Source organism: Rhea pennata, chromosome 16 (assembly GCF_028389875.1).
Source record: "Rhea pennata isolate bPtePen1 chromosome 16, bPtePen1.pri, whole genome shotgun sequence".
Taxonomy (NCBI): domain Eukaryota; kingdom Metazoa; phylum Chordata; class Aves; order Rheiformes; family Rheidae; genus Rhea; species Rhea pennata.
The window spans coordinates 18,584,284-18,597,747 of record NC_084678.1 but is presented as its reverse complement, the minus strand read 5'-3'; the positions used below and the strand labels follow the sequence as shown (position 1 = coordinate 18,597,747).

The 13,464-nt window shown below is 47.2% G+C and overlaps 1 protein-coding gene and 1 long non-coding RNA gene across 2 annotated transcripts; one reads left to right on the top strand and one right to left on the bottom strand.

Moving 5' to 3' along the window:
• The first annotated feature begins 60 nt into the window (after positions 1–60).
• LOC134147737 (uncharacterized) lies at positions 61–12,335 on the top strand. Its single transcript, XR_009960055.1, has 3 exons — positions 61–284; positions 4,411–4,636; positions 12,077–12,335. It is a non-coding gene; the product is annotated as an uncharacterized LOC134147737 (long non-coding RNA).
• Positions 94–13,375, bottom strand: ZNFX1 (zinc finger NFX1-type containing 1). Its single transcript, XM_062589203.1, has 14 exons — positions 13,286–13,375; positions 12,535–12,675; positions 9,701–11,779; positions 8,786–8,917; positions 8,375–8,523; positions 8,023–8,166; positions 7,399–7,516; positions 6,945–7,192; positions 6,691–6,830; positions 6,215–6,369; positions 5,447–5,592; positions 5,000–5,110; positions 4,390–4,485; positions 94–2,600 (listed from the first exon to the last, which is right to left on the bottom strand). The coding sequence occupies exons 2-14, from the start codon at positions 12,587–12,589 to the stop codon at positions 168–170; spliced, it is 6,006 nt and encodes a 2,001-aa protein (XP_062445187.1). The 5' UTR covers positions 12,590–12,675; positions 13,286–13,375; the 3' UTR covers positions 94–167.
• Positions 13,376–13,464: the final 89 nt, after the last annotated feature.

Below are 13,464 nucleotides of genomic sequence, written 5' to 3'. Positions count from 1 at the left end.
CACATCCGCTTCCGGGTACGAGGCGGCAAGGGCGGCCCCGCGCGCACCACGCCCACCCAGGGCGCGGCCCGGCCGCCACAGACGAGACGCGCAGAGAGCAGGGACACACTTTATTAGCTACAGGGGCGCCCGAGGGGCAGGGCAGCGGCCCCGGGGGCGGGGAAGCGCTACAGCAGCCTGCGGAGCTCCTCGAAGTTGAGCAGGTTGTTGGCTGTCTCTGACCAGGCCGGGTGCGTCGCCCCATCCATCTCGGGAGCCAGGCTGTTGGTGCTGTCCAGAGCGTGGTTCGTACCCCCGATATCTGCATGGCATTCAGGGCACTTGCTCCTCTCCATCGCACCCCCACAGTCCCCAATCACATAGATATGCCCATTTTTGCACTTGAACCAGTGACCCCGTGGGTAGCCAATAGCACTGACAATCTGCACCCGCTCTGCTTCAGAAATCCCCAGCCCTGACACAGGCAGGGCCCTGCAGAGCCTCTCTAGTTTAGTCTTCACTACAGCCTCATCCTCATCTGTGAATTTCTTTGTCCCTTCCAGAATCTCACGTACACCGGCAATCTCTTCTGCAAGGGCTGGGGTTATCCTCCCACTTGCACCTTTGCACCTTGTCAAGAGGCTCAACAAGTAGGTCAGTCTCTGGATCTCAGCCTGCAGATCAGAGAGCTCCTGCCCTGTAAAACTGAGGCGTGGCTTATCCAGCCACTCCTGGACTTCATCCAGCCGCTTCCTCAGCCCTTTCCTCTCACTCGCATCAGTTTTGCTTATAGAATTGGTCAGATCAGCTAGACGTTCATAAAAGTTAAGCTGGTTCTCAATTAGTCCAATACTCTTTGTGGACAGAGCAGAGGCTCTTAGTTTATCTTCCAGCATAAGGTACTTAAGAGGTAGATTCCTCTGCAGAACAGCATTCTCTGCTAGTGCAGCCTGTAGTCTTTGTCTGCTAGATTCAATTTCCTGTATTGGGCCTTGGATTTTCTCTTTCACTCTCTCTATCTCATCCAGCCGCCTTTGCACAATGGTGCCATATCTCAAATTCTTTCTAACAGGTGTCTGACAGACTGGGCACACTTTCAGCTTGATGACATCATCATCTTCATCCATATAATGATCAAGGCCTTGGGACTCAAAGACATGGCCACAGTCTTCAAGCTGTACAAATCGAGCATCTGGATCTTCCTCAAAGCCAAAAAAGATCTGGGTGACTTCTTCACGATCGCAGACAAGGCACTTCTGTGGGCAGGGCTCTCCACACAATCCAATACAAGGGTGTCCACAGTGCAGTAGTTTAGTACATGGTACATTGCAACGAGGCCTATTGCATGGTTCAGAGCAAAGATTGGTACACTGGTAGTGCTGACATCGCCACTCACATGGCTCTGCACATGGAAAACAGCGCTCTCCGCATTTCTTTTTACATCTGCTGTGAATGCAGTGGTTCTGACAGTCCAGCTGACATGGAGGGCATTCAGTAGTACAAGGCTGCTGACACTTATGGGAACAAACTAAGAAGCGCTTGCATGGGCTGTTACATGGCTTATGAAATCTTCCTTCAAAGCAGGTATGACAGGAACCTGGGCATACATGCCCACACTGCAGTGTGGCAGAACACTTGGTTTTACATTCCACAGACATCCCATGTTTCATCTCCTCAGTGATCCAGCACTTTACTTTCTGGATGTGACCACATTTCAGTGCAACTGTAACCAGCTCAGGACACCTTGTAGTGCATTCCTGCCCACAGAATTTGTTGCACATGTGCCCACAGTTCAACTTTTTCTGACAAGGTTCTTGGCAAGAAAACTCAGTCTCTGGAATAGAGCATGGCACCATCTGTCGGTGGCCACACTTAGAAATAGTTTTCTCTACTTTAACCATGCAGTGTCCACAGGGCTCATAACACAATTGTGGACAGCGATGCCCATCTGTACAAAGCACCTTTTGACAAGGCTTCAGGCACTGATACTCTTTGTGTTGAGTGTCATATGGGTGGCATGCCCTTGTGCAAACATGTCCACAACTCAACCTAAATTCACAGGGACGACTACAGCCTCCTTCTGGGACTTTGCTGAAGTCTGCTGCAGTAGATACCAGCGTCTTGGTTTCAGGATGGTTTTGGCAGCAAAGCATCAATGAGCGGCCAATGTGGCCTTTCTCCCAGAGGGTGTGAATGATCTTGCTCCAGAGAGGAACCTTGCCAAGCATTCTCATATTTCCAATACAATACAACCCTTTCTTAGCTCTAGACAATGCTACACATATCCGATTAGAGATCTGCAAGAACCCTGATCTCTCCTCTTTGTTGCTCCGCACAAGCGACAGGAGGATAATATCATTCTCTTCACCCTGGTATTTATCCACAACATGAACTTTCACACCAGCAAAGGACTTGGCTGGCATGAGCTTGCGCAGACAGAAAAGCTGCCCAGTATAGGTAGTGAGAATGGTGATCTGAGAAGGTAGATAATCCTGACACAAGAAATACTTGCACAATTCCACTACAAACTGGGCCTCATGTGGATTCTGGTGGCTTTTCCCTTCCTGGATCTCTTGCTCAGGAAAGTCATGCTCCACAAAGAAGAGGTTAGATAAGACCCCCTGCAACAAAAGGAAAAAATATCAGAAGTAGAATTGTATCTTCTCTCCCTACAACCTCTTCCCATGTCCCTGATTATCCCCTACCAAGAAGATTCTTTAGGAGAGGACTGCAATGTGGTTACTGCATACTTAGAGTAATTGCCTCTTAGACATCTAGATGCCTCTCATCAGAGGAGACTTTGAGCTGATTAGTGACATTTCCAGCAGTTACTCAGTAGTCATCAACTCCAGGATTTTAGTGAGTTGTCTGCTCACTTGTTCAAAGCTTTCATTTGCCTTGGGTTAACGGGGGCCTTCATTTTTTTGCCTATTAGCTGGAATTCTACCCATGGGAAATTCTTGGGCTGTTACACCAAAATTGCAGAGACTGCTTTTTTTTTTCAGAAAGAACACTTTCCATGGATCACATGGAGATCTCTGGTTTTCCAACATGTCCATAGTTGCAATAACTGCTGTGTAATTTAATTCTGTGGTCACTTCTGTTGGTTGCTGAACTAGATGAGATGATGAAATTTTCATGGTTTTTGATATCTCAAGTTTGTTTTAAGGCCCGATAGGACCATAACATCCTCTAGAATAGCTTATCTCATAGGAGACCAAAGTTGTACCTTTTTTTCCTGACTAAATAACTATTTTTAACTACGGCATCTTCTACATAGACTTCATCTGTATTTGAAGATACAAAGAGGACACCTGCAACTTTCCCAAATAGGTTATTCTAGTAAATAATCATCCTCGCTATTAATTTTCTCCTGCCTGGCTTAAGCATTCTACTGTGGTTTTTGGTATACCTTTCTCATCCAGTTAAAGAGCTTTCAACTAATGAGTGCTGTCTTCTGATGGACAGAGCTAAGTAGACTAAGCTACTATAATCCTCTCTCTGTAACCACCTCTAATTCTTTGTCACAGTGTGTCCAGTTGTTTGGGTTCCAAAGATTCAAGACCTAGCTCAGACACAGCATTGCTGTGTAACCTTGGCTCAGAATTCTGAGGAAATTGTTAAGTTGTGACAGAGAGCTGTGTAAAAGCCTGCAGAACAAGGCTATGCAAGACAGGATAGGTAAAATTACAGAGATACAATTGTTACTAGTTCAAAGATAAAATAAGAACCAACATGGAAAGGTATAAAATCATAACTGGGGTGAGGCAGAGAAATAAGTATCAGAAAACAGGGACTTAGTGAAAGATGGAAACTCAGCAATATTAAAGAAGCAGCAGAGGCTGACCGTTCTTATTCTGAATGAGGCCTGGCTGACTTACAAAGACACTTCAGGTATCTTATGGTGAGGCAAGCGTACCAATGTCCTGCTTAATAAATCATTAAATCCTAGCTGTTGGCTGTACACACTAGCCAACGATGATTGATTTATACTTTTAAGATGCCTAGATCCTGTTTACAGATTGTGTGTACAGGTAAAGGTGCCAAAACAAAGAACCCAAATAAGAAGTTACTTATCTTATGAGGGAGTTTCACAAATTATACTTTAAGTCTCATTTAAGATTTCTTCCTACTTTTCAATCACACACAATTATGTTAGCCCCTCTTCCTTTTTTGACTGTTCTTTTGAAGTCATCAATACTGGATCCATTTACAATGCTCACAATCATTAATAACGGACAAAGTTACAAGTTATTTGCCTAATTCTGTATGCCTTGTTTCCTTGATTTAAGTAGCAGTTTCATTAGCTGAACTTGATCTAAGTTAAAATCCTTAAATATTATTCTACAGAAACTTGTTTTAGCCAGTAACAGAGGACAAGAGGAAGTGCTTAGACTGATGAAAACTCACTTTTACGTTTTCATATTTCAGGACAGATGGATGGTTTTCCAGTTCCTGGTATATATGGGGACTGAGAAGCTGGGCAATTTCAGGACGCATGCGGTGCTGAAACACAAAGCAGCTCTGTAACAGTCTTGAGGAAGAAGCACCATATTTCCCTGCCAAGAATCTGTTGTTTCACTGTAAATACACTGGCCAAATACAAGACAAGGGTGACTGCAGTAAGAATGAAGATGGCAACCCACCCACCAACTAGGTGAGTTTTTACAAAAGTACCTTCATGAAAATCATTTGGCAAGGCTGTTGCTGTAAGCATGGTGCTCTCAGCACAAATCTAAGGAGAACAGGGTTCTAGATAACAAAAACCTGCACCTTACTCTAACCACTACATGATCTCTTCTAGAGAATTTTAAATAGAAAACTGCTAGGATAAAATGCCTCAAAGACCACTATATCATTTATGGCAGTCTGAAAGCTCCTACCACTCTTCTCAGGATTGAATAGCACATCCTTTTCTTTTAGGCTGCTCTGTGAGCAGAAATATGAATTTAGACATATTATAAATTTAAAGCAAGTAAAATGGTAAATGCAATAAGAATGTTCAAGAGCTGCTCCTCACCTGGTATTTCAGGCGGACAAAGGGAAAATTGACTTTCACCAGCCGTTCAAAGAGAGAAACTTCCAGATTGAAGTTCTTGGCCAGGTCGTACACATTGGCACTAGGCTGCAGCTGAAAGAGAAGAGATAGGAGCCCACTTTTTAGCACTTCTCCTAGGCAGTAGTAAGATCTTTCACTCATCACCTTTTCCTGCAACCCTGGTCCCCAGCTGAAAGGCAGAGACTGGATTTTTTGGAGAAGTGCTAAGTGTCAAGGTTAGGTACAGTCACAGCTAAACTGGATTCAAGTACATGTCATTTGTGATAGTTAAACTACAAGACAATTTTCATTAGGAGCTTTACTTCAGAACCATAGGAAACAGGGCCAACAACATCTGTGGAAACTGGGAAGCTTTAAGGCTTGGCAACCTTTCACATTTGGTGTTTGGTGAAAAGGCACAGGCATTACCTGCTGGTGATCACCAATGAGGATGAGATGCTGGCAAGCTTTACTCAGAGTAGTAATGGTGTGAGCCTCCAGCACTTCTGCTGCTTCTTCTACAATTACAATTCGTGGTGCCACTTTTTGCAAGATCTGACGGTATTTGGCAGCACCTGAGCAAGAAGAAAAGATAAGCTTTAGCAGAACATAATGACTTAGTAAGAGTTTTCAGGATGGGGAGTTCCACAACATTATGTCCTGAAAGTGACTAAGGGTCTTCCCAAGATTCCACAATCAAAGTCTCATCCTTTTGGGCTTTGAAGCAGAGCAATAGCAAGAACAGCTTCTATATGGAGAGGTATTGAGGAAGGCATGTGGGACTGGAGTCCTATGCCTTGTCCTTTTCCTAACCTTCTCTTCAAACAGAGGACACCTGTTCAACACACTGATCAAAAAACAAATAATCTTTGGAGACACAATTTTGGGTTTCAGATTACAAGACTTATGCAACCCGCATTCACCAAAAGGTGATGTGGAGATAGCAGTGCAGGTATCAACTGTGTTTAACTTAGACACGAGCAGTGAATCAAGAACAGAAACTGCTTACGCAGCTCACTGACAGCTTGTCTGCGATAGCCACACTTGCAAATGGAGTGAAACGTTAGGTGCACAGATTAATGTGGAGTCTGGCCCAGGCTGTTAAGCAGCGCTGGATACTAATCCTTTGGCAACAAGGTCCTTTTTACCATCGCTGGATACAGTAGGATACTGGTTTGTTCCCCAACTGCCATGTACCTGTAGTTGTCATCCCCACAACTTGAGCCTCTTTGAGAATGCAGAGATCTTCCTGCAGCCTCAGTTCTGCCAGCCTCTCTGCTGCTGCCTGGTACTGCTGTTCATACTGCAGAATCCTCCGTCGAATAAAGCCCTGATACATCTGCAGCCAGTGCCTGAGAAGGAAGCACCATTAACACACACAAGGGGAGCAGGGCACTGATCTGCAAGTTTTGAGCAGAGTCAGTTCAAAACTTCCTGTGCGCCTTCTAAGCAAGGCAGGAAGACCACCTATACTCCATCCCCAACCCACACAGCAGAGATGACAGCACTATCCTGCCAATATAGGACAAGTGAGATATCTTGCAGAGAGAACCATGTTCAAATAATGAACCGTGCAGATATGGGTAGAAACACCTCAAATTGACAGGAAATTGCAAACTGAAACAGTCCTAGGACACATTTGCCTTACAGACTCTGTAAAACTGTTTTGTTACCTGTAAAGCCTCCAGCGGGAGCTCAGGTCAAGTTGCCACACATCCTGAATAGTCTTGGCCTCCAACACTGTCATTGCACTCAGTTTACGAAGCTCAACCTTCATCTTCTGTTTCATTTTCTTCTTCTGAGCAGCAGTTACCTACAGAACCAAGCCCCAAACAAGTTATAGCACCAAGTTCCTTCTATATTGGCATCCTCGTGTTATTCCTTCCAAACTCAAGCAGAGCCAGGGTATGCTACTGCATACTGTTACCTCCCACTGCATAGCCTTCTGCTGTGGTTGAGCTGTTCCTTCTTCCTGGTTCTCCAGTTTCATAGCCAGCAGCACACTGGCCAGTTCATGAACAGCCCTATGCTCTTCTTCCTTCCTTCTTCGAGGCTTTGCTGCCTCCTCATCCTCAATCACTCTGTCAGCTTGAATCAGGTCAGCCTCCTCTGAGATTTCCAGCAGCTCCTCTTCTGCTTCAGCTTCGTGCTCCTCTTCTCTTTCCTGCTGACCACCTGTGAAAGTCACTAGTTACATGCAGGCAGCTGCAGCCAAGTCTGGCAGAATCACAATGCAGCAGTCAGATCACCACGTGGAAATTAAGGTTAATCTTCTTTCCACTACCTTACAGTATCGTGCAGCTTTCAGCATTTGTTAAGTAGCAGTGTCTTTTCTTTAGCATGCATGCATTGCTTGGGCAGATAGAGGATGAGTTTCTTACCTGGATTCTCAGCCCCTACATTCTCTGCAGCACTCTGGGTGAAGACAGTTACACCAAGGCCCAGCCACTCCAGAATCATTGAGTGTTGTGAACCACTGCAGTAAAACTCTTCCTCATCCTAGCATAAAGGAAGATAAATCAGCCAGACCTATTGCAGTTCATAGTCTTAGAATAATGTCAAAGCAACAATCTGCAGCAGCATACAATTAGGACAAGTGCCCTGCATGACATCCAGAGCTAGAAAGCCTGGGCAGGCTTAGATCTTCAGGAACAGCATCCCCCTTTCCCTTCAATTTAAGGGGCTTTCTTTTAGTCTCTTGTATTTTTAAACTGCACTAATTTGAAATTATCTTTATCAGTGTAAAGAAGCAAAATTTAAAGCTCTGACCAAAAACCAAAAGAAACAATGCTCCCTCCTCCATCTGCCCTGCAAAAAAAAAAAAATCCTTTTAGAGACTATAATTAATTGGCATGGCTTGCCATTCACTCCCTCTCTTTCCTAGTAGCTGAGCAAAGCTGAAGAAAGTGTACTTGGGAACCTCAGTCTGATCTGCAAGAATGGCATAGGATTACAGCAAACAGACACTGGGACTACTTGACTCAGAAGGAGGAGACCTTTCTTACCAGACTGTTCATCAGACTGTCCCAGTGCTGGGGGGCAATGCATGCTTCCAAGTGGCGCTCATGCAGCACTCCATATGTAGTGCACTCTAAGTGCTTTGCTCCTTCGTGGAGCTTCTGCTCAGCCAGTTTCATCTGACTGGATATCTACTCGTAACAAAGAGAAGACAGGCATCATCACACTCAGATGAACAAAGTTCAGAAACAGCAGGACAAGAAACAAGGACAGAAGGGTTAAGAGGTTGATTTCAGTGTAAGACAAGGTGAAAGAGCATGTCTGGAGGAGGAAGTTTAATCAGCCACTCCAATGCACAGGCAACCCAGTTCCCTGTGGTCTCTGGCAAACTGCACGTACATTCACATAGGCCCTGCGAAGATGCAGTGGCAAGTTGCGTCGGAATTCACACTTCTTCCTCAGCTCCCTCAAGGTGAATTGTTTCAGGACCTCGCTGCTGCTTCTTCCCCCAACACGCACCATCCCATTTTTTTGGAATGTGTATATTCCTGGAATCAAACAGAAATATTAGTGCTGAAGAACCAAACTCTGTTTTCTAGAGTGGGTCAAGGGGTAGGGAGAATAGCATTTGACTACAAACTCTAAACAGGATTGATCTGACAGAAGCTTTCTTATTGTGCGACAGTGAGGATGGAGTCAGTAGTAAAAGCCATAAGGGCAAACTGTCATGCTCAGAAGTGGGACAGTTAGAACAAAGAGCAAATACAATAATTTCTGTGTCTCCCCCCCCCCCCCATCAGACACTCTTACCTTCTAAGAACTGATCCAGTGCATGGTTAGTGTAACATACTACAAGGATGGGAGATTTCTGGACAGTGCTTTGCCACACATGCTCATTAGTCAAGAGAGCCTGAACAATCTTCAAACCCACATAGGTCTTCCCTGCGAAACAAGCTCAGAATCAGAAAAGGATAATCCACCCTCTACAGGGTGCCTTGAAACATAGGAATCAAAACAAGATACAAAGCTTCCTTGCAAATCTCACCTGTGCCAAGATCTTATCCCGGAGGTAGCTAGGTTACAATACGTAAACAAAGTAGCATGTAACTGCTGCTATCCTTTCTGGGCTGTAACTGAGCAAGTTGTGTTCAGTAAAAATGCTGCCTTTTGGTTAATAAACTAGGGTTAGATGCTGGCTCCCTGTTTGAGAGTCAGCTGTACATAAAACATTCAGATACTAGAAGAGTAAAAGCAGTGAATACTTGCTGAGTTCAAGTACCACTTAGAATAGTTAAAATTCATCCACCTTCCCCACAACTGTGAGAGGATTTACACATGCCTGCAATCACCATTGCAATGCTTTGCAGACTTAGAAGACCAGAGCTGAACACTCCCAATGTTCTAACATGCTACAAAGACTAACAGAGCAGTTGCTCAGCTGGAGATACCATGGTATCTAAGGCAGTTGAAAACTTTTTCACCCCAAAACCTGGCCCAGGGTCTACAAGCAACTAGGTTGGTGATATCTGACTTAGAGGTATATTTGGGTATTTGAACATATTTTAACCTTCTTTCCCACAGCTCTCTCTATTTGGACTGCTCAGGCATCCACTAGGCACAAGTCTGGAGACACTACAGCTGACTTTCTCAGAGTTAGTCTTCATAACTGGGGGAGTCAAGTAGAATTTCTTAAATGATAAGAGATCTAAAACAAATGTTTCTCACCAGTCCCAGGAGGTCCTTGGATAATTGCCAGCTCCTTTGTGAGTGCAAGACTCAGTGCCTGCATCTGAGATTCATCTAACCTCAAAGTTTCCATGGAAGGCCAGTGGTTGGAATCTAGAACGTTGATATTCTGCCTTCTCAAGCCATCAGGGTGCATCTCTTCATCTGTTGGAGGGTCTTCCATCAAAGGTGCAAAGTTGTAGGTAGTGCTCACCGTCAGGTATGTTGGCTCCTTCACACATGCATCGCATTCCACAATGTACTTCTGGAATGGAATATCTTCTTCACGGATTTCCTGTAACCCTTCCAATACATGCCGATAGGCTTCAAAGTAGGCAGTTGTCTCTACCATAAGGAAGGAGTCTGAGGGCTGAACCTCTGCCAACAGTGCCTGGCTTTGTGCATTAAAACATAGCTGCACAATCCCCTGGGCCAAATCTGCACTATCACGATTTGAGACAGTAGCAAACAGACATGTTTCAAAGTGATCTTTGGACATGCAGACCAGGGATCCATACAGCAACCGTTTGGAATTCTGCCATCGTACAAACTTCAATGGCTTTATGTCAAACTGGACCTTGTAAACAATACCAGATGAGGAGCAGAGGGGGGTAATAATACGTGTGTCAAAGTAGATCCTGATGTCATCAAATTTTTTCTTCCTCAAACCCTTGTCCTCAAAGCTCTGCAAAAGCTCCAGGATACCTTCCCTTAAAGGCCTTACAAAGTCTTCTCTCAGAAGCCGGAAATGAGTATCAAGATAAATGCTGGTGCTCTCATATCTTCCAGAAACAATATTGGGGCGTAAAAAGGGTTTCTCATCATGATGCAGCTCATTATATGTTGGATAAATGGTCATTGTACGATAGGTTTCTTCCTGACCATCAGCCTGAGGCTGCATAAGGGTATAGTTGTCTGCCCTCAATGTGCCTTCACGTCTCTTCTCCTGCAGGTACTGCACAAGCATCTGGACTTTGTTTAGATTCTTCTCCATTTCTTCTGTGATGTCCACACCAGAAGCTCGCAGGGCATTTATGGATGCTGGCAAGACTGTCAAGAGAACAGAGATTTTCTGTACAGAGCTGGCTGGGAAAATGCTGATCAAGTCCTGAAGAAGTGAGATGATGTTACCAATATGCTCAGGGTATTGATGTCGTACAGCAGGGACTGCCTCAGTTGTCATGTCAGACACATACTGTGGCAAACAGACCTTGAGAAAGTTGGACTCTTTCACCACTCCAAGAAGCTGCTGGACACTTTGACGATCCATTCGGGAACTGCATGCTTTTCGAAGTACCTGACAGATGAGCTGAAGAAAAGTAGGTTTCATAGATGTTTGGGAAAGAAGTTCCTTCAGACCCAGACTGGAAGCAAGTGTGATGACAACTTCAGAAGGGTCTTTCTGGAGGAGACTTTCTAGAAATTTGTAGCCAATCCTTTTGGTTTGCTGAGGCTGCTCACCAAGCTGGGCACCACCTGGGGTAGGGTTCTGGTAGAAATGAGGATTCTCTCCAGGTTGCATCCTCCTTCCTCTACCTTCGTTTTCCTGCCCATTCCTCAGCCCTCTAGCTCCATCACGGGCTTGTCCACTCTGATGCTTCCTTTGCCTATCCTCATTTTCTTGCTTGTTCCAGGGCCCTCTGGGTCTCTCATGTGCTTGTCCAGCCAGATACCTCTTCACTCTACCTTCATTTACTTGCTCGTTCCAGGATCCTCTGGCTCTCTCAAATGCTTGTCCGGCCAGATACCTCTTCACTCTACCTTCATTTACTTGCTCATTCCAGGGCCCTCTGGCTCTCTCATGTGCTTGTCCACCTTGATGCTTCCTTCCCCTTCCCTCATTCTCCTGTTCATTCCAATGTCCTGTGGATCCACTGTTGGCCTGTCCACCTTGGTTTCTTCTTCCGTGACTGAAGAACCGTCCTGTACCACCAAAGCTCTCCTCTCCTTGCCCAGGTAGAAAAGGGTAGTTATCTGCATGGGGGTTTTCCCCAGCCTGAGCTATTCTCCTGTGAGCATGGCCTGACCCATTATTTACTTGATTCCTGCCAGTTTGCGTAAAGCGATGATCAGCACGCCCTACAAAGAAAAGATATGGAGATACTACTTAATTACAGTGAACAATATTAACTTACCTCTCAATATAAGAGCTAAGTGTTTTGGCCTAGCAGTCAGCATATTTTTGACATCTTGCATCATAGAAAACCAAAAAGAAAACCAAAAAGAGGAGGAGGAAAAAAATAAATATTATTTCCCCAGGCCTTTATATTGGTGTTTCCTTGGTACTCTTTCTGACCAAGGAGGGGAGGCCATGTCTAGAGTTCCCTTATGCTGTTAAGTCTTGATGACACTAAGAAAATAACACCTTTTTCACAGGCCAGAAAGCAGAATTAAAGAAGACCAGAGAATTTTCCTACACTGGGCAAGATTTCCTCCAGAATTAGCTATCCTTCAAGTAATCAAAAAGTAGCAGCTGCTGGCTCAGACTTTCTTCAAGTAGCACAGGTAAAACACAGACCTTCTGGACAATGCCAGACCCCTTACAGTATCAGAAGGCATACACTATATAGTCTTTATCAAGCCCTCAACTGGATACTCAGAGCAGCATTGGACACTAGCAGAATAAATTAGCAAAGAGATTGTTGCAATGCATCATCACTCTAAAGGCCCCAACCAGAACCTGGAGGGGGCAAATAAGGAAATGCAAGAATTTATACTTCAGAGGTAATTATTACTGCATGTACCCAAGTGAGGAAAGAATGAGTCACACTGTAGCACATCATTCCCCAGCTCTTCTGTGACCCACTGCCCTGTATTAACCACGCAGCTCTCACCTCTTTCACCAGTTCGGGGCTGCCAAGAACGAGGCTCCTGCCCGGCGCTGTCCATCGCTGGGGCCCCGGTGCTGCCTCCACCAGGCTCCCGCGGCTGCCCAGGGTAAGGGCGCCGCTCTGTGCTCCGGGCCCGAACCGCACCTGCACGGCGAGGAGAAAAGCGGCGCCGTCGTGCTCGGAGCTCACCCTCTCCTCTGTGCGGCGACCGCCGGCAAAGCCCCGCGCCGGCTCCGCTCCACGCCGGCCGGGCCTGCTCCGCCGCCGGCTCCGACAGCTCCGGCACGACCCAGAGCTACCGCTGCCCTAAGTTTCACTTTCCAGTTCCCGGCGCGGCCGCGCCCAGCCGCGCCGCCCCCGGCCGCCGGGGCGGCGCCGGGACCTCGGCCCGGAACGAGGCGGGCGAGCGGCGCCCCGCGCTCCCCAGGGCGCGCTTCAGGAACAGGGCACGGCGCCCGCGGTTGACAGCCCCACCGGCGGCCCTCTGGACCCCCGGCCCTCTGGACCCCAGCCCCGGCGCCCCCGGCCCAGGACCCCCGGGAGCCCCGGCGCCCCCGCAGGACTCCCGGCGTCCCCGCCCGCAGGACCCCCGGCCCCAGCGCCCCCCGCCCCGGCCCTGGGACTCCTGGCGCCCCCCGCCCCGGGACCCGCGGGATCCCCGGCGTCCCCGGGACCGCCGGCGCCCAGCGCAGACGACACCCCCATACGGCCTCTTGCGCGCCCCTCCCGCGCTCCGGCGGTGCCCGCACCCCACCTGCGGCCGCCGCCCCGCGAGCCGAGCGCGCCCGCTGCTTTCGGTTTCCTTTCCCCCCCGGGGAGGGCGGCGGGGCGGGGCTGCTCGCGGGCCGCCATCGCCCCGCCCACCAGCCTCTGGCCCGGGCGGCTTCGCGCACGCGCCGATGCCTCCGACCACGTGTTGGCACGCGACTTCCG

Bases quoted from the DNA above. Each gene is read 5' to 3' on its own strand.
- ZNFX1 (XM_062589203.1), bottom strand. From the start codon at position 12,589: ATGGACAGCGCCGGGCAGGAGCCTCGTTCTTGGCAGCCCCGAACTGGT. The intron at 5,111-5,446 runs GTAATGCCTGTG...CTTCTCTTTCAG, and splicing joins TCATTGGTGATCACCAGCAG to CTGCAGCCTAGTGCCAATGT. The intron at 4,486-4,999 runs GTGAGGAGCAGC...TTTGTGTTTCAG, and splicing joins TTGTCCGCCTGAAATACCAG to CACCGCATGCGTCCTGAAAT.